Source organism: Pseudophryne corroboree, chromosome 1 (genome assembly GCF_028390025.1).
Source record: "Pseudophryne corroboree isolate aPseCor3 chromosome 1, aPseCor3.hap2, whole genome shotgun sequence".
NCBI classification, from domain to species: domain Eukaryota; kingdom Metazoa; phylum Chordata; class Amphibia; order Anura; family Myobatrachidae; genus Pseudophryne; species Pseudophryne corroboree.
In genome coordinates, this window is record NC_086444.1 from 885399578 (window position 1) to 885421049 (window position 21472).

Consider the following 21472-nt stretch of genomic DNA (forward strand, 5'->3'; position numbering starts at 1 on the left):
CAGGAGCACCCAGCTTGTTGGATGCATACAGGATAAACAGCGAGTCAGTTTTTCTGACTCCAGCCGTTCTGGCTACATAAATCTTCAAAGCCCTGACTACATCAAGCAACTTGGAATCCTCCAAGTCACGAGTAGTAACCACAATAGGTTGGTTCAAATGAAAGGATGACACCACCTTCGACAGAAACTGCGGACGAGTCCGTAATTCTGCCCTGTCCATATGGAAAACCAGATAGGGGCTTTTACATGACAAAGCCGCCAATTCTGACACACGCCTAGCCGAAGCTAAGGCCAATAGCATGACCACTTTCCACGTGAGATACTTTAGCTCCACGGTCTTAAGTGGCTCAAACCAATGGGATTTCAGGAAACCCAACACCACGTTGAGATCCCAAGGTGCCACTGGTGGCACAAAAGGGGGCTGAATATGTAGCACTCCCTTAACAAACGTCTGAACCTCAGGAAGAGAAGCCAGTTCTTTTTGAAAGAAAATGGATAGGGCTGAAATCTGGACCTTTATGGACCCCAATTTTAAGCCCATAGTCACTCCTGACTGTAGGAAGTGCAGGAACCGGCCCAGCTGGAATTCCTCTGTAGGGGCCTTCCTGGCCTCACACCAAGCAACATATTTTCGCCATATACGGTGATAGTGCTTTGCTGTCACGTCCTTCCTAGCCTTTATTAGCGTAGGAATAACTTCATCCGGAATGCCTTTTCCCGCTAGGATCCATCGTTCAACCGCCATGCCGTCAAACACAGCCGCAGTAAGTCTTGGAACAGACAGGGTCCCTGTTGCAACAGGTCCTGTCTGAGAGGCAGAGGCCATGGGTCCTCTGTGAGCATTTCTTGCAGTTCCGGGTACCAAGTCCTTCTTGGCCAATCCGGAACAATGAGTATTGTTCTCACTCCTCTTTTTCTTACGATTCTCAGCACCTTGGGTATGAGAGGAAGAGGAGGAAACACATAGACCGACTGGAACACCCACGGTGTTACTAGTGCGTCCACAGCTATCGCCTGAGGGTCCCTTGACCTGGCGCAATACCTTTTTAGCTTTTTGTTGAGGCGGGACGCCATCATGTCCACCTGTGGCAGTTCCCATCGATTTGCAATTTGCGTGAAGACTTCTTGATGAAGTCCCCACTCTCCCGGGTGGAGGTCGTCCCTGCTGAGGAAGTCTGCTTCCCAGTTGTCCACTCCCGGAATGAACACTGCTGACAGTGCTTGCACGTTGTTCTCCGCCCAACGAAGAATCCCGGCGGCTTCCGCCATTGCCACCCTGCTTCTTGTGAAGGCAGGAAATTCTGGGAAGAATCTCCAGCAGTAGACGTCTCAGTCTCTCGCCTTTCTAAAAAGTGGTGCTCCCTGCTCTGGGCTGTTTTACAGTAAAGGACTCTGGGGATAGGAAAATTGAGATCACTCTGAAATCTATCTACACTGCTGCAGGTGTATCTCAAAGACAGATCATTGCTGGATGACACATGCCATTCGTACATGGGCTACTCAGATTCAAGAGGGTCTTTAGGGTGATATGACCTTGGTTACTACTTGGTTCAGGACACGGCAAGAGTCCTCTGTGACTCCCTTAAAGAGATTGGCAATATAAATGCTAGAACCACTGCTATGGCTGTGTCTGCACGCAGAGCCATATGGCTGCGTCGGTGGATGGCAGACGCTGACTCCAAACGTAATGTGGAATCTCTTCCCTTCACAGGTGAATGACTCTTCGGAGCTGAATTGGACGCATGGACCTCCAAAGCTACTACTGGGAATCCACGTTTCTCCCTTCAGGGGCTCTGCCAGCTATGCGTACCTACCTGGGACCGTCTACTAAGTCCTTTCTGTCCTACAGATTTCGATCTAGGGCCTGGGATGCCTCCAATGCAGCTAGAGGCTCCAGAGGTAAGCCTAAGAAACTAACCGTTGCTGGCTCTCAGGAACAGAGCACCAGTTCAGCTTCCACAAAGACTTTGGTATGACGGTGCCCACCCACCCCGAGGGGATCTCATTGTGGGAGCTCGGTTACGTCACTACAGCCACATCTGGGACGTTTCCTGCCAAGATGCCTGGGTAAGGGACCTTGTCTCTCAGGGTTACAAGATGGAGTTCGACGGTGCTCCTCCCCAACGATTTTTTAAATCAGGCTTGCCAGTTTTGGAAGATATGTGTGTTAAGCTGCTACTGGCCATCGACAAGGTTGGTCCAGTCCCAGGTCATTGTTCCTGTACCCCTGCTACAGCAAGGACAAGGTTACTACTCCAGTCTGTTTGTAGTACCAAAATCAGATGGGTCTGTGAGATACATTTTGAATCTGAAGTCCTTGAATCCTTACCTGAAGATTTTCAAATTCAAGATGGAATCTTTGAGAGCGGAGATCGCGGGCCTTGAACAACAGGAATTCCTCGTGTCCCTGGATATCAAGGACGGCTACCTACATATCCCAATTTGGCCTCCTCATCAGGCCTATCTGCGGTTTGCCCTACTGAATGATCACTACCAGTTTCAGGTGTTGCCCTTCGGCCTGTCTACAGCTCCGAGGGTGTTCACGAAGGTGATGGCGGACATGATTATCCAGCTCAGAGTCCAGGGGGTCAACATTGTCCCTTACCTGGACGATCTTCTGATAAAAGCAAGTTCCAGGGAGCTTCTGCTGCTCCATATAGATCGCACTATCCAACTTCTGTCTTACCACGGGTGGATCTTCAATTTACAAAAGTCTCAACTGGAACTGTCTCAAAGGCTCCTGTTTCTGGGTACGATACTGGATACTGTAGCTCAGAGAGTGTTCCTCCCAGAGGACAAGGTGAGAACACTTCAAGAGATGGTTTGCATGGTTCTCCGACCTGCTCGCATAAAATTGTTGGGAAAAATGGTGACCTCGTACGAGGCGATACAGTTCGGAAGGTTCCATGCCAGACCCTTCCAACTGGACATCCTGAACAAGTGGTCCGGTTCAAATCTTCATATGCACCGGATGATTCAGCTGTCACCCCAGGCCAGGATTTCACTCCTGTGGTGGTTACAGTCTTCCAACCTGCTGGAAGGTCGATGTTTCGGGATTCAGGATTGGATCCTCCTCACGACGAATGCGAGCCTAAGAGGATGGGGAGCTGTCACCCAGGGGGTGCAGTTCCAGGGCAGGTGGTCTGCCCAAGAGGCCCTACTTCCGATCAACATTCTGGAACTTCGGGCTATCTACAATGCTCTGATTCAGGCCTCCCCTCTACTCCGGGATCAGGCGATCCAGGTTCAGTTGGACAACACCACAGCAGTGGCATACATCAATCGACAGGGAGGGATAAAAAGCAGGGCTTGCATGCGAGAAGTGTCAAAAATACTTCTCTGGGTGGAAAGAAATGCAAGAGTGGTGTCCGCAATTTTTATTCCAGGAGTGAACTGGGAAGCGGACTTCCTGAGTCGCCACGACCCGGGTGAGGGGGGATTACATCCTCGGGTGTTTCAACAGATTGTCGACAGGTGGGGATACCCGCAGATCGACATGATGGCGTCTCGCTTCAACAAGAAGCTTCACTGCTACTGCTCGCGAACCAGAGACCCTCAGGCGAGTTCAGTGGAGGCGCTGACGTCGCCTTGGCCTTACGGGCTGGTCTACCTATTCTCTCCGATTCCGTGGCTCCCAAGGGTGCTCCAGCGGATCAGACATCACAGAGTACAAGCAATCCTGATTGCGCTGGATTGGCCCCGAAGGGCGTGGTACGCAGCTCTTCTGGACATGTCCATAGAAGACCGTTGGCCTCTGCCACTAGGAAAGGATCTTCTTCAACAAGGACCGTTCGTCTAGCCGGACTTACGGCGACTTAGTTTGACGGCATGGAAGTTGAGTGGAACATCCTAGCTCACAAAGGGCTTTCCAAAAAAGTCATTGCCACTAGGGTGCAAGCCAGAAAACCTGTGACGTGAAAACACGATCATATCTGGAGATGTCTCTTGGTGCGAGGAACGCACGTATCCGCCTGCAGAGTTTCACGTGGGACATTTCCTCGGTTTCCTGCAGTCTGGTGTGGATAAGGGCTTGCATCTGGGTTCCGTTAAGGTCCAGATTTCAGCTCTCTCAATTTGCTTTCAGAAGAAATTGGCTGTGTTGCCAGAAGTTCAGACCTTCTTACAAGGGGTACTCCACATGCAACCTCCTTTTGTACCACCTACGGCACCCTGTGCTTTGGATGTAGTGTTGACATTTCTACAGCTCTCTTGTTTGAGCCTCTGATGATGGTAGAAGACAAGTACCTCACGTGGAAGACAGTGATGTTACTGGCCCTGGCTTCTGCTCGATGTGTTTCGGAATTGGGGGCCTTATAGTGTAAAAGTCCCTACTTGGTCTTTTACGAGGACAGAGCGGAGCTCCGGACGAGACAGCAGTTCCTGCCGAAGATTGTCTCTGCATTCCACCTGAATCAACCTATTGTGGTTCCATCCTGTTCTGATGCTTCGGCTTCTCCGGAGTCTTTGGATGTTGTTCGTGCTTTGAAGATCTATGTCGGGCGCACTGCTTGGGTGGCTGCCCGTGGAGTCTCGGCCTTGCAACTATGCCGAGCGGCTACCTGGTCGGGGAATAACACCTTTGTGAAGTTCTACAAATTTGATACCCTGGCCAAAGAGGACACCCAGTTTGGGCAGGCGGTGCTGCAGCAGTCTCCGCACGTTCTCGCCCCGTTCTGGAAACTTTGGGACTTCCCCCATCGTACTAGATTCCCCAATATCCCTTATGGATGCTAGAGAAAATGGGATTTTAAATACCTACCGGTAAATCTTTTTCTCGTAGTCAATAAGGGATATTGGGCGCCTTTTCTGCAGGTTCTCTTTTATGTGGTTACCTGTCCAGCTGTTGTTGTTTCCAGCTGTTGCTGGTCATTGTATGTTAGTGGTGTGCTGGTTTATAAATTTCACTACTCTTTGTTGTCTTGTTTCCTTCTCATATATGTCCTTTCTCCTTCGGGCATGTTTTTACCTATAACTGCCTGTGTGCGGGGGCATAGAGGGGAGGAGCCAGCACACCCAGTGAAGAAATTTAAAGTGCACCGGCTCCTTTCGACCCCATCTATACTCCATCGTACTAGATTCTCCAATATCCCTTATGGACTACGAGAAAAGGATTTACCGGTAGGTAATTAAAATACTATTTATAGTATGAAGTCTAAAAATGTAGTTTTGAAATCTTGATCATATTTTGTTTTAACCACATGGATTAATTAGTGGTTTTAATTATTTCCCCACAGATTATGTTAAGGACATGTCTGGAAAGTGTATGGATGCTAATGATTTCACAGTTGTATCACCAGTCCACGATATCCACATTCGAGGAATCCCATTCCATGCTTCAGGGCAAGATATTGCAAATGTAAGTTAAATATCTACACAAGGCTTTTGATCATTATTAGAATGCCTTTCTCTAATTACAGTATACTTAGAGGAGGGCATTGGTGGCCAGTGTTTACATAACTGCAAAATAACTAGTAATACATATCTGCACAGTGTGATATGATGACTTGTCTTCTTCCAATAGTTCTTCCATCCTGTGATGCCACTGAAGATTAATATTGAGTTTAGCGCTGATGCAGGCGGTGCCTCTGGGGAAGCGGTTGTAAGATTTTTGACTCATGAGGATGCTGTAACCGCCATGGCCAAAAACAGATGCCATATGCGTAAGTGTAGCTACGATCTGTTGGGTCTGATTGTGTTTATAAATACCTAGGGTTTATCAGTGCTGATCCCACTGTTAGCTACATTTCTATATTTAAAGTGTTGTTTTTTTTAATATGTATTTTTCGTTGGGATTTTTGGAAGGGTATACAAAATGGTATTTGAGCCTAGGGTATACAAAGCGGCACATTTGCTGTGTTGCAGTGAATATTTAATATATAGATTCATGATCACTGTTTTTCACACTAATCTGAGGAGTGCTTCTGAACACTCATGAAAAGGTCAATTCAAGGAAAGGGTGAACTTTCAGCATGCTTGATAATATAACACATCCTTTCTCTTACGTCCTAGAGGATGCTGGGGACTCCGTAAGGACCATGGGGATAGACGGGCTCCGCAGGAGACATGGGCACTAAGAAAGAACTTTAGGTATGGGTGTGCACTGGCTCCTCCCTCTATGCCTCTCCTCCAGACCTCCGTTTATTACTATGCCCAGAGGAGACTGGGTGCATTACAGGGAGCTCTCCTGAGTTTTCCTGAAAAGAAAGTATTTGTTAGGTTTTTTATTTTCAGGGAGCCTGCTGGCAACAGACTCCCTGCAGCGAGGGACTGAGGGGAGAGAAACAGACCTACTTTAATGTTAGGCTCTGTTTCTTAGGCTACTGGACACCATTAGCTCCAGAGGGAATGGAACGCAGGTCTCACCCCGCAGTTCGTCCCAGAGCCGCGCCGCCGTCCTCCTTGCAGAGCCGGAAGATAGAAGCCGGTTGAGTATGTGAAGAAAGAAGACTTCAAAGGCGGCAGAAGACTTCAGATCTTCACTGAGGTAACGCACAGCGGTAGCGCTGTGCGCCATTGCTCCCACACAGCACACACAAACGGCAGTCACTGTAAGGGTGCAGGGAGGGGGCGCCCTGGGCAGCAATATGGACCTCCAAAGGTGGCAATAAACTTATATACAGGCTGGGCACTGTATATAAGAGAGATCCCCGCCATATTTTGAAATTTTAAGCGAGACCAAAGCCCACCGATGAGGGGGCGGAGCTCGTTCCTCAGCACTCACCAGCGCCATTTTCTCCACAGCACACCGCTGAGAGGAAGCTCCCCGGACTCTCCCCTGCTTAACCACGGTGAAAGAGGGTTTTAGGGAAGGGGGGCACATAATTTGGCGCAAAATAGATATTACAGCGCTATCTGGGTAAAACATAGTGTTTTTTTTTTCCTGGGTCATTAGCGCTGGGTGTGTGCTGGCATACTCTCTCTCTGTCTCTCCAAAGGGCCTTTGTGGGGGAACTGTCTTCAGATAAGAGGTTTCCTTGAGCGTGTGGTGTGTCGGTACGCATGTGTCGGCATGTCTGAGGTAGAAGGCTTTCCTAGTGAGGAGGTGGAGCAAATAAATGTGGTGTCTCCGTCGGCAACACCGACACTTGACTGGGTGGATATGTGGAATGTTTTAAGTGCTAATGTGAATTTATTGCACAAAAGGTTGGACAAAGCTGAAGCCAGGGAACAGGCAGGGAGTCAACCCCTGCCTGCCCCTATGTCGCAGGGACCTTCGGGGTCTCAAAAGCGCCCACTATCCAAAATAGTAGACACTGATACCGACACGGATTCTGACTCCAGTGTCGACTACGATGATGCAAAGTTACAGCCAAGATTGGCTAAAAATATTCAATATATGATTATTGCAATAAAGGATGTACTGCATATCACTGATGAGCCCTCTGTCCCTGACACGAGGGTACACATGTTTAAGGGGAAGAAAGCTGACGTAACCTTTCCCCCCTCTCATGAGCTTAACGAGTTATGTGAAAAAGCTTGGGAATCTCCAGACAAGAAACTGCAGATTCCCAAAAGGGTTCTTATGGCGTATCCTTTCCCGGCTAAGGACAGGATACGGTGGGAATCCTCCCCTAGGGTGGACAAAGCGTTGACACGCTTATCCAAAAAGGTAGCGCTGCCATCCCAAGATATGGCTACCCTCAGGGATCCTGCTGATCGCAAGCAGGAGGCGACTTTGAAGTCCACTTACACACATTCTGGTACTTTACTCAGACCGGCGAAAGCGTCGGCTTGGGTTTGTTGCGCTGTAGCAGCGTGGACAGATACCTTATCGGCGGAATTGGATACCCTGGATAAGGATACCATTTTATTAACCCTGGGTCATATTAAAGATGCTGTCTTATATATGAGAGATGCTCAGAGACATTGTCCTGCTGGGTTCTAGAGTCAATGCTATGTCGATTTCTGCAAGACGAGTCCTATGGACCCGGCAATGGACAGGTGATGCCGACTCAGAGGCATATGGTGGTTTTACCTTAGAGGGGTGAGGAATTGTTTGGGGAAGGTCTCTCGGACCTGGTCTCCACTGCTACGGCTAGTAAATCAAATTTTTTGCCTTATATTCCCTCACAGCCTAAGAAAGCGCCACATTATCAAATGCAGTCCTTTCGGTCAAATAAACACAAGAGAGCACGAGGATCGTCCTTTCTTGCCAGAGGTAAGGGCAGAGGGAAAAAGCTGCCAACCACAGCTAGTTCCCAGGAGCAGGAGTCCTCCCCGGCCTCTACAAAATCCACCGCATGACGCTGGGGCTCCGCTGAGGGAGTCCGCCCCAGTGGGGGCACGTCTTCCGACTTTTCAGCCACATCTGGGTTCACTCACAGGTGGATCCCTGGGCAATAGAAATTGTTTCCCAGGGTTACAAGCTGGAATTCGAAGAGGTGCCTCCTCGCCGGTTTTTCAAATCGGCCCTACCAGCTTCTCCCCCAGAAAGGGAGAGTGTTTTAAATAGAGATGAGCGGGTTCGGTTTCTCTGAAACCGAACCCGCACGAACTTCATGTTTTTTTCACGGGTCCGAGCAGACTCGGATCCTCCCGCCTTGCTCGGTTAACCCGAGCGCGCCCGAACGTCATCATGACGCTGTCGGATTCTCGCGAGACTCGGATTCTATATAAGGAGCCGCGCGTCGCCGCCATTTTCACACGTGCATTGAGATTGATAGGGAGAGGACGTGGCTGGCGTCCTCTCCATTAGAAATTAGATTAGAAGAGAGAGAGAGATTGTGCAGAGTCAGACAGAGTTTACCACAGTGACCAGTGCAGTTGTTGTTAGTTAACTTTTATTTATTTTAATATATATCCGTTCTCTGCTATATCCGTTCTCTGCCTGAAAAAAAACGATACACAGCAGCAGCCAGTCACACAGTGTGACTCAGTCTGTGTGCACTCAGCTCAGCCCAGTGTGCTGCACATCAATGTATAAAAGGCAAAGCTTATAATAATTGTGGGGGAGACTGGGGAGCACTGCAGGTTGTTATAGCAGGAGCCCCCAGGAGTACATAATATTATATTAATTTAAAATTAAACAGTGCACACTTTTGCTGCAGGAGTGCCACTGCCAGTGTGACTAGTGGTGACCAGTGCCTGACCACCAGTATAGTAGTATATTCATTGTTGTATGTATTGTATACTATCTCTTTATCAACCAGTCTATATTAGCAGCAGACACAGTACAGTGCGGTAGTTCACGGCTGTGGCTACCTCTGTGTCGGCAGTCGGAACTCGGCAGGCAGTCCGTCCATCCATAATTGTATTACAATATATACCACCTAACCGTGGTATTTTTTTTTTCTTTCTTTATACCGTCATAGTGTCATACTAGTTGTTACGAGTATACTACTATCTCTTTATCAACCAGTGTACAGTGCGGTAGTTCACGGCTGTGGCTACCTCTGTGTCGGCAGTCGGCAGGCAGTCCGTCCATCCATAATTGTATTATTATTATAATATATACCACCTAACCGTGGTTTTTTTTCCATTCTTTATACCGTCGTCATAGTGTCATACTAGTTGTTACGAGTATACTACTATCTCTTTATCAACCAGTGTACAGTGCGGTAGTTCACGGCTGTGGCTACCTCTGTGTCGGCAGTCGGCAGGCAGTCCGTCCATCCATAATTGTATTATTATTATAATATATACCACCTAACCGTGGTTTTTTTTCCATTCTTTATACCGTCGTCATAGTGTCATACGAGTTGTTACGAGTATACTACTATCTCTTTATCAACCAGTGTACAGTGCGGTAGTTCACGGCTGTGGCTACCTCTGTGTCGGCAGTCGGCAGGCAGTCCGTCCATCCATAATTGTATTATTATTATAATATATACCACCTAACCGTGGTTTTTTTTTCATTCTTTATACCGTCGTCATAGTGTCATACTAGTTGTTACGAGTATACTACTTTCTCTATCGTCCTAAGTGGATGCTGGGGTTCCTGAAAGGACCATGGGGAATAGCGGCTCCGCAGGAGACAGGGCACAAAAAAGTAAAGCTTTACTAGGTCAGGTGGTGTGCACTGGCTCCTCCCCCTATGACCCTCCTCCAGACTCCAGTTAGATTTTGTGCCCGAACGAGAAGGGTGCAATCTAGGTGGCTCTCCTAAAGAGCTGCTTAGAGAAAGTTTAGTTTAGGTTTTTTTCTTTACAGTGAGTCCTGCTGGCAACAGGATCACTGCAACGTGGGACTTAGGGGGAAAGTAGTAAACTCACCTGCATGCAGAGTGGATTTGCTGCTTGGCTACTGGACACCATTAGCTCCAGAGGGATCGAACACAGGCCCAGCCGTGGAGTCCGGTCCCGGAGCCGCGCCGCCGACCCCCTTGCAGATGCTGAAGCGTGAAGAGGTCCGGAAACCGGCGGCTGAAGACTCCTCAGTCTTCATAAGGTAGCGCACAGCACTGCAGCTGTGCGCCATTTTCCTCTCAGCACACTTCACTGGGCAGTCACTGAGGGTGCAGAGCGCTGGGGGGGGGCGCTCTGAGAGGCAAATATAAACCTTATACAAGGCTAAAAATACCTCACATATAGCCCATAGGGGCTATATGGAGATATTTAACCCCTGCCTGACTGGAAAAATAGCGGGAGAAGAACCCGCCGAAAAAGGGGCGGGGCCTATCTCCTCAGCACACGGCGCCATTTTCTGTCACAGCTCCGCTGGTCAGAACGGCTCCCAGGTCTCTCCCCTGCACTGCACTACAGAAACAGGGTAAAACAGAGAGGGGGGGCACATTAATGGCTATATATATATATATTAAAGCAGCTATAAGGGAGCACTTAATATAAGGATATCCCTTGTATATATAGCGCTTTGTGGTGTGTGCTGGCAGACTCTCCCTCTGTCTCCCCAAAAGGGCTAGTGGGTCCTGTCTTCATTAGAGCATTCCCTGTGAGTTTGCGGTGTGTGTCGGTACGTGGTGTCGACATGTATGAGGACGATATTGGTGTGGAGGCGGAGCAATTGCCAAATATGCAGATGTCACCCCCCAGGGGGTCGACACCAGAATGGATGCCTTTATTTGTGGAATTACGTGATGGTTTATCTTCCCTTAAACAGTCAGTTGAGGACATGAGGCGGCCGGACAATCAATTAATGCCTGTCCAGGCGCCTCAAACACCGTCAGGGGCTGTAAAACGCCCTTTGCCTCAGTCGGTCGACACAGACCCAGACACGGGCACTGATTCCAGTGACGACGGTAGAAATTCAAACGTATTTTCCAGTAGGGCCACACGTTATATGATTTTGGCAATGAAGGAGACGTTACATTTAGCTGATACTACAGATACCGTAAAACAGGGTATTATGTATGGTGTGAAAAAACTACAAACAGTTTTTCCTGAATCAGAAGAATTAAATGACGTGTGTGATGAAGCGTGGGTTGCTCCTGATAAAAAGTTGATAATTTCAAAAAAGTTATTGGCATTATACCCTTTCCCGCCAGAGGTTAGGGCGCGCTGGGAAACACCCCCTAAGGTGGACAAGGCGCTCACACGCTTATCCAAACAAGTGGCGTTACCCTCTCCTGAGACGGCCGCACTTAAGGATCCATCAGATAGAAAGATGGAAGTTATTCAAAAGAATATATACACACATGCAGGTGTTATACTACGACCAGCTATAGCAACTGCCTGGATGTGCAGTGCTGGAGTAGTTTGGTCAGAATCCCTGATTGAAAATATTGATACCCTAGATAGGGACAATGTTTTACTGTCGTTAGAACAAATAAAGGATGCATTTATCTATATGCGTGATGCACAGAGGGATATTTGCACACTGGCATCTCGGGTGAGTGCTATGTCCATTTCAGCCAGAAGAGCCTTATGGACACGACAGTGGACAGGCGATGCGGATTCAAAACGTCACATGGAGGTTTTGCCGTATAAAGGGGAGGAGTTATTTGGAGTTGGTCTATCAGACTTGGTGGCCACGGCTACTGCCGGGAAATCCACTTTTTTACCTCAAGTCACTCCCCAACAGAGAAAGGCACCGACCTTTCAACCGCAGCCTTTTCGCTCCTACAAAAATAAGAGAGCAAAGGGCTTGTCGTACCTGCCACGAGGCAGAGGAAGAGGGAAGAGACACCAACAGGCAGCTCCTTCCCAGGAACAGAAGCCCTCCCCGGCTCCTGCAAAAACCTCAGCATGACGCTGGGGCCTCTCAAGCGGACTCGGGGACAGTGGGGGGCCGTCTCAAAAATTACAGCGCGCAGTGGGCTCACTCGCAGGTAGACCCCTGGATCCTGCAGATAATATCTCAGGGGTACAGGTTGGAATTAGAGACGGATCCTCCTCATCGTTTCCTGAAGTCTGCCTTACCAACCGTCTCTTCCGAAAGGGAGAGGGTGTTGGAAGCCATTCACAAGCTGTACGCTCAGCAGGTGATAGTCAAAGTACCCCTATTACAACAAGGAAAGGGGTATTATTCCACTCTATTTGTGGTACCGAAGCCGGATGGCTCGGTAAGGCCTATTCTAAATCTGAAGTCCTTGAACCTCTACATAAAAAAGTTCAAGTTCAAGATGGAGTCACTCAGAGCAGTGATAGCGAACCTGGAAGAAGGGGACTTTATGGTATCCTTGGACATCAAGGATGCGTATCTACACGTTCCGATTTACCCCGCACACCAGGGGTACCTCAGGTTCATTGTTCAAAACTGTCACTATCAGTTTCAGACGCTGCCGTTCGGATTGTCCACGGCGCCTCGGGTCTTTACCAAGGTAATGGCCGAGATGATGATTCTTCTTCGAAGAAAAGGCGTATTAGTTATCCCATACTTGGACGATCTCCTAATAAGGGCAAGGTCCAGAGAACAGCTGGAGACAGCTTTAGCACTATCTCAAGAGGTGCTAAGACAACACGGGTGGATTCTGAATATTCCAAAATCCCATTTAATCCCGACAACTCGTCTGCTGTTCCTAGGAATGATTCTGGACACGGTTCAGAAAAAGGTTTTCCTTCCAGAGGAAAAAGCCAAGGAGTTATCCGATCTGGTCAGGAACCTCCTAAAACCAGGAAAAGTGTCAGTACATCAATGCACAAGAGTCCTGGGAAAAATGGTGGCTTCTTACGAAGCAATTCCATTCGGCAGATTCCATGCAAGAATATTCCAAAGGGATCTGTTGGACAAATGGTCAGGGTCGCATCTGCAGATGCACCTGCGAATAACCCTGTCACCAAAGACAAGGGTGTCACTTCTGTGGTGGTTGCAGAAGGCTCACCTATTAGAAGGCCGCAGATTCGGCATTCAGGATTGGATCCTGGTGACCACGGACGCCAGCCTGAGAGGCTGGGGAGCAGTCACACAAGGAAGAAACTTCCAGGGAGTATGGACGAGTCTGGAAAAGTCTCTTCACATAAACATTCTGGAACTAAGAGCAATCTACAATGCTCTAAGCCAGGCGGAACTTCTCCTGCAAGGAAAGCCGGTGTTGATTCAGTCGGACAACATCACGGCGGTCGCCCATGTAAACAGGCAGGGCGGCACAAGAAGCAGGAGTGCAATGGCAGAAGCTGCCAAGATTCTTCGCTGGGCGGAGAATCACGTGATAGCACTGTCAGCAGTGTTCATCCCGGGCGTGGACAACTGGGAAGCAGACTTCCTCAGCAGACACGATCTTCATCCGGGAGAGTGGGGTCTACATCCAGAAGTCTTCAACATGTTAATAGACCGTTGGGAAAGACCAATTGTAGACATGATGGCGTCTCGCCTCAACAAAAAACTGGACAAATATTGCGCCAGGTCAAGAGATCCACAGGCAATAGCTGTGGACGCACTGGTAACTCCTTGGGTGTACCAGTCAGTGTATGTGTTTCCTCCTCTGCCGCTCATACCAAAGGTATTGAAGATCATACGGCAAAGAAGAGTAAGAACAATACTAGTGGTTCCGGATTGGCCGAGAAGGACTTGGTATCCGGAACTTCAAGAGATGCTCACGGACGAACCGTGGCCTCTACCTCTGAGAAGGGACCTGCTACAGCAGGGTCCCTGTCTTTTTCAAGACTTACCGCGGCTGCGTTTGACGGCATGGCGGTTGAACGCCAGATCCTAAAAGGGAAAGGCATTCCAGAAGAAGTCATTCCTACCTTGATTAAGGCACGGAAGGAAGTCACCGTGAAACATTATCACCGCATTTGGCGAAAATATGTAGCGTGGTGCGAGGATCGGAGGGTTCCGACGGAGGAATTCCAACTGGGTCGTTTCCTACATTTCCTGCAATCAGGATTATCTATGGGTCTCAAATTGGGATCCATTAAGGTTCAAATTTCGGCCCTGTCAATATTCTTCCAAAAAGAATTGGCCTCTGTCCCTGAGGTCCAGACTTTTGTCAAGGGAGTACTGCATATACAGCCTCCTGTGGTGCCTCCGGTGGCACCGTGGGATCTAAATGTAGTTTTAGATTTCCTCAAATCCCATTGGTTTGAACCATTGAAAAAGGTGGATTTGAAATATCTCACATTGAAAGTGACTATGTTACTAGCCCTGGCCTCTGCCAGGAGAGTATCTGAATTGGCGGCTTTATCTTATAAAAGTCCTTATCTAATCTTCCATTCGGATAGGGCAGAACTGCGGACTCGTCCGCATTTTCTCCCTAAAGTGGTATCAGCATTTCATCTGAACCAACCTATTGTGGTGCCTGCGGCCACTAGCGACTTGGAGGACTCCAAGTTGTTGGACGTTGTCAGAGCCTTAAAAATATACATTGCAAGGACGGCTGGAGTCAGAAAATCTGACTCGCTGTTTATATTGTATGCACCCAACAAGTTGGGCGCACCTGCTTCTAAGCAGTCGATTGCTCGTTGGATTTGTAACACAATTCAACTTGCACATTCTGTGGCAGGCCTGCCACAGCCTAAAACTGTAAAAGCCCACTCCACAAGGAAGGTGGGCTCATCTTGGGCGGCTGCCCGAGGGGTCTCGGCATTACAACTCTGCCGAGCAGCTACGTGGTCGGGGGAGAACACGTTTGTAAAATTTTACAACTTTGATACCCTGGCAAAGGAGGACCTGGAGTTCTCTCATTCGGTGCTGCAGAGTCATCCGCACTCTCCCGCCCGTTTGGGAGCTTTGGTATAATCCCCATGGTCCTTTCAGGAACCCCAGCATCCACTTAGGACGATAGAGAAAATAAGAATTTACTTACCGATAATTCTATTTCTCGGAGTCCGTAGTGGATGCTGGGCGCCCATCCCAAGTGCGGATTATCTGCAATACTTGTACATAGTTATTGTTAACTAATTCGGGTTATTGTTAAGGAGCCATCTTTAAGAGGCCCTTTCTGTTGTCATACTGTTAACTGGGTTTAGATCACAAGTTGTACGGTGTGATTGGTGTGGCTGGTATGAGTCTTACCCGGGATTCAAAATGCCTCCCTTATTGTGTATGCTCGTCCGGGCACAGTACCTAACTGGAGTCTGGAGGAGGGTCATAGGGGGAGGAGCCAGTGCACACCACCTGACCTAGTAAAGCTTTACTTTTTTGTGCCCTGTCTCCTGCGGAGCCGCTATTCCCCATGGTCCTTTCAGGAACCCCAGCATCCACTACGGACTCCGAGAAATAGAATTATCGGTAAGTAAATTCTTATTATCTCTTTATCAACCAGTGTACAGTGCGGTAGTTCACGGCTGTGGCTACCTCTGTGTCGGCAGTCGGCAGGCAGTCCGTCCATCCATAATTGTATTATTATTATAATATATACCACCTAACCGTGGTTTTTTTTTCATTCTTTATACCGTCGTCATAGTGTCATACTAGTTGTTACGAGTATACTACTATCTCTTTATCAACCAGTGTACAGTGCGGTAGTTCACGGCTGTGGCTACCTCTGTGTCGGCAGTCGGCAGGCAGTCCGTCCATCCATAATTGTATTATTATTATTATAATATATACCACCTAACCGTGGTTTTTTTTCCATTCTTTATACCGTCGTCATAGTGTCATACTAGTTGTTACGAGTATACTACTATCTCTTTATCAACCAGTGTACAGTGCGGTAGTTCACGGCTGTGGCTACCTCTGTGTCGGCAGTCGGCAGGCAGTCCGTCCATCCATAATTGTATTATTATTATAATATATACCACCTAACCGTGGTTTTTTTCCCATTCTTTATACCGTCGTCATAGTGTCATACTAGTTGTTACGAGTATACTACTATCTCTTTATCAACCAGTGTACAGTGCGGTAGTTCACGGCTGTGGCTACCTCTGTGTCGGCAGTCGGCAGGCAGTCCGTCCATCCATAATTGTATTATTATTATAATATATACCACCTAACCGTGGTTTTTTTATACCACCTAACCGTGGCAGTCCGTCCATAATTGTATACTAGTAAACTATCCAATCCATCCATCTCCATTGTTTACCTGAGGTGCCTTTTAGTTCTGCCTATAAAATATGGAGAACAAAAAAGTTGAGGTTCCAAAATTAGGGAAAGATCAAGATCCACTTCCACCTCGTGCTGAAGCTGCTGCCACTAGTCATGGCCGAGACGATGAAATGCCAGCAACGTCGTCTGCCAAGGCCGATGCCCAATGTCATAGTACAGAGCATGTCAAATCCAAAACACCAAATATCAGAAAAAAAAGGACTCCAAAACCTAAAATAAAATTGTCGGAGGAGAAGCGTAAACTTGCCAATATGCCATTTACCACACGGAGTGGCAAGGAACGGCTGAGGCCCTGGCCTATGTTCATGGCTAGTGGTTCAGCTTCACATGAGGATGGAAGCACTCAGCCTCTCGCTAGAAAACTGAAAAGACTCAAGCTGGCAAAAGCACCGCAAAGAACTGTGCGTTCTTTGAAATCCCAAATCCACAAGGAGAGTCCAATTGTGCCGTTTGCGATGCCTGACCTTCCCAACACTGGACGTGAAGAGCATGCGCCTTCCACTATTTGCATGCCCCCTGCAAGTGCTGGAAGGAGCACCCGCAGTCCAGTTCCTGATAGTCAGATTGAAGATGTCAGTGTTGAAGTACACCAGGATGAGGAGGATATGGGTGTTGCTGGCGCTGGGGAGGAAATTGACCAGGAGGATTCTGATGGTGAGGTGGTTTGTTTAAGTCAGGCACCCGGGGAGACACCTGTTGTCCGTGGGAGGAATATGGCCGTTGACATGCCAGGTGAAAATACCAAAAAAATCAGCTCTTCGGTGTGGAGGTATTTCACCAGAAATGCGGACAACAGGTGTCAAGCCGTGTGTTCCCTTTGTCAAGCTGTAATAAGTAGGGGTAAGGACGTTAACCACCTCGGAACATCCTCCCTTATACGTCACCTGCAGCGCATTCATAATAAGTCAGTGACAAGTTCAAAAACTTTGGGTGACAGCGGAAGCAGTCCACTGACCAGTAAATCCCTTCCTCTTGTAACCAAGCTCACGCAAACCACCCCACCAACTCCCTCAGTGTCAATTTCCTCCTTCCCCAGGAATGCCAATAGTCCTGCAGGCCATGTCACTGGCAAGTCTGACGAGTCCTTTCCTGCCTGGGATTCCTCCGATGCATCCTTGCGTGTAACGCCTACTGCTGCTGGCGCTGCTGTTGTTGCCGCTGGGAGTCGATGGTCATCCCAGAGGGGAAGTCGTAAGCCCACTTGTACTACTTCCAGTAAGCAATTGACTGTTCAACAGTCCTTTGCGAGGAAGATGAAATATCACAGCAGTCATCCTACTGCAAAGCGGATAACTGAGTCCTTGACAACTATGTTGGTGTTAGACGTGCGTCCGGTATCCGCCGTTAGTTCACAGGGAACTAGACAATTTATTGAGGCAGTGTGCCCCCGTTACCAAATACCATCTAGGTTCCACTTCTCTAGGCAGGCGATACCGAGAATGTACACGGACGTCAGAAAAAGACTCACCAGTGTCCTAAAAAATGCAGTTGTACCCAATGTCCACTTAACCACGGACATGTGGACAAGTGGAGCAGGGCAGGGTCAGGACTATATGACTGTGACAGCCCACTGGGTAGATGTATGGACTCCCGCCGCAAGAACAGCAGCGGCGGCACCAGTAGCAGCATCTCGCAAACGCCAACTCTTTCCTAGGCAGGCTACGCTTTGTATCACCGCTTTCCAGAATACGCACACAGCTGAAAACCTCTTACGGCAACTGAGGAAGATCATCGCGGAATGGCTTACCCCAATTGGACTCTCCTGTGGATTTGTGGCATCGGACAACGCCAGCAATATTGTGTGTGCATTAAATATGGGCAAATTCCAGCACGTCCCATGTTTTGCACATACCTTGAATTTGGTGGTGCAGAATTTTTTAAAAAACGACAGGGGCGTGCAAGAGATGCTGTCGGTGGCCAGAAAAATTGCGGGACACTTTCGGCGTACAGGCACCACGTACAGAAGACTGGAGCACCACCAAAAACTACTGAACCTGCCCTGCCATCATCTGAAGCAAGAAGTGGTAACGAGGTGGAATTCAACCCTCTATATGCTTCAGAGGTTGGAGGAGCAGCAAAAGGCCATTCAAGCCTATACAATTGAGCACGATATAGGAGATGGAATGCACCTGTCTCAAGTGCAGTGGAGAATGATTTCAACGTTGTGCAAGGTTCTGATGCCCTTTGAACTTGCCACACGTGAAGTCAGTTCAGACACTGCCAGCCTGAGTCAGGTCATTCCCCTCATCAGGCTTTAGCAGAAGAAGCTGGAGGCATTGAAGAAGGAGCTAACACGGAGCGATTCCGCTAGGCATGTGGGACTTGTGGATGCAGCCCTTAATTCGCTTAACAAGGATTCACGGGTGGTCAATCTGTTGAAATCAGAGCACTACATTTTGGCCACCGTGCTCGATCCTAGATTTAAAGCCTACCTTGGATCTCTCTTTCCGGCAGACACAGGTCTGCTGGGGTTGAAAGACCTGCTGGTGACAAAATTGTCAAGTCAAGCGGAACGCGACCTGTCAACATCTCCTCCTTCACATTCTCCCGCAACTGGGGGTGCGAGGAAAAGGCTCAGAATTCCGAGCCCACCCGCTGGCGGTGATGCAGGGCAGTCTGGAGCGACTGCTGATGCTGACATCTGGTCCGGACTGAAGGACCTGACAACGATTACGGACATGTCGTCTACTGTCACTGCATATGATTCTCTCAACATTGATAGAATGGTGGAGGATTATATGAGTGACCGCATCCAAGTAGGCACGTCACACAGTCCGTACTTATACTGGCAGGAAAAAGAGGCAATTTGGAGGCCCTTGCACAAACTGGCTTTATTCTACCTAAGTTGCCCTCCCACAAGTGTGTACTCCGAAAGAGTGTTTAGTGCCGCCGCTCACCTTGTCAGCAATCGGCGTACGAGGTTACATCCAGAAAATGTGGAGAAGATGATGTTCATTAAAATGAATTATAATCAATTCCTCCGCGGAGACATTGACCAGCAGCAATTGCCTCCACAAAGTACACAGGGAGCTGAGATGGTGGATTCCAGTGGGGACGAATTGATAATCTGTGAGGAGGGGGATGTACACGGTGATATATCGGAGGGTGAAGATGAGGTGGACATCTTGCCTCTGTAGAGCCAGTTTGTGCAAGGAGAGATTAATTGCTTCTTTTTTGGGGGGGGTCCAAACCAACCCGTCATATCAGTCACAGTCGTGTGGCAGACCCTGTCACTGAAATGATGGGTTGGTTAAAGTGTGCATGTCCTGTTTTGTTTATACAACATAAGGGTGGGTGGGAGGGCCCAAGGATAATTCCATCTTGCACCTCTTTTTTCTTTTCTTTTTCTTTGCATCATGTGCTGATTGGGGAGGGTTTTTTGGAAGGGACATCCTGCGTGACACTGCAGTGCCACTCCTAGATGGGCCCGGTGTTTGTGTCGGCCACTAGGGTCGCTAATCTTACTCACACAGCTACCTCATTGCGCCTCTTTTTTTCTTTGCGTCATGTGCTGTTTGGGGAGGGTTTTTTGGAAGGGACATCCTGCGTGACACTGCAGTGCCACTCCTAGATGGGCCCGGTGTTTGTGTCGGCCACTAGGGTCGCTAATCTTACTCACACAGTCAGCTACCTCATTGCGCCTCTTTTTTTCTTTGCGTCATGTGCTGTTTGGGGAGGGTTTTTTGGAAGGGCCATCCTGCGTGACACTGCAGTGCCACTCCTAGATGGGCCCGGTGTTTGTGTCGGCCACTAGGGTCGCTAATCTTACTCACACAGCTACCTCATTGCGCCTCTTTTTTTCTTTGCGTCATGTGCTGTTTGGGGAGGGTTTTTTGGAAGGGCCATCCTGCGTGACACTGCAGTGCCACTCCTAGATGGGCCCGGTGTTTGTGTCGGCCACTAGGGTCGCTAATCTTACTCACACAGCTACCTCATTGCGCCTCTTTTTTTCTTTGCGTCATGTGCTGTTTGGGGAGGGTTTTTTGGAAGGGACATCCTGCGTGACACTGCAGTGCCACTCCTAGATGGGCCCGGTGTTTGTGTCGGCCACTAGGGTCGCTTATCTTACTCACACAGTCAGCTACCTCATTGCGCCTCTTTTTTTCTTTGCGTCATGTGCTGTTTGGGGAGGGTTTTTTGGAAGGGCCATCCTGCGTGACACTGCAGTGCCACTCCTAGATGGGCCCGGTGTTTGTGTCGGCCACTAGGGTCGCTAATCTTACTCACACAGCTACCTCATTGCGCCTCTTTTTTTCTTTGCGTCATGTGCTGTTTGGGGAGGGTTTTTTGGAAGGGCCATCCTGCGTGACACTGCAGTGCCACTCCTAGATGGGCCCGGTGTTTGTGTCGGCCACTAGGGTCGCTAATCTTACTCACACAGCTACCTCATTGCGCCTCTTTTTTTCTTTGCGTCATGTGCTGTTTGGGGAGGGTTTTTTGGAAGGGACATCCTGCGTGACACTGCAGTGCCACTCCTAGATGGGCCCGGTGTTTGTGTCGGCCACTAGGGTCGCTTATCTTACTCACACAGCGACCTCGGTGCAAATTTTAGGACTAAAAATAATATTGTGAGGTGTGATGTGTTCAGAATAGGCTGAAAATGAGTGTAAATTATGTTTTTTGAGGTTAATAATACTTTGGGATCAAAATTACCCCCAAATTCTATGATTTAAGCTGTTTTTTAGGGTTTTTTGAAAAAAACACCCGAATCCAAAACACACCCGAATCCGACAAAAATAATTCGGTGAGGTTTTGCCAAAACGCGTTCGAACCCAAAACACGGCCGCGGAACCGAACCCAAAACCAAAACACAAAACCCGAAAAATTTCAGGCGCTCATCTCTAGTTTTAAATGCAATTCAAAAATTGTGTCTTCAACAGGTGGTGGTCAAAGTTCCCCTGCTTCAACAAGGGAGGGGGTATTACTCAACCCTATTTGTAGACCCGAAACCGGACGGTTCGGTCAGACCCATTTTAAATTTAAAATCCTTGAACCTATACGTGAAAAGGTTCAAGTTCAAGATGGAATTGCTCAGAGCGGTCATCGCCAGCCTAGAAGGGGGGATTTTATGGTATCCCTGGACATAAAGAAT

At 48.5% G+C, this 21472-nt stretch overlaps 1 protein-coding gene across 3 annotated transcripts in view; it reads left to right on the forward strand.

The window, feature by feature from the left end:
- The window catches only part of GRSF1 (G-rich RNA sequence binding factor 1), a 134285-nt gene that overhangs the window by 100809 nt on the left and 12004 nt on the right, over positions 1-21472 (forward strand). For all 3 annotated transcript variants that reach the window (XM_063920119.1, XM_063920118.1, XM_063920117.1), the window contains exons 7-8: positions 5235-5356; positions 5522-5660. In XM_063920119.1, coding sequence (XP_063776189.1) covers positions 5235-5356; positions 5522-5660 — 261 coding nt within the window. The remainder of the gene's footprint in view (positions 1-5234; positions 5357-5521; positions 5661-21472) is intronic.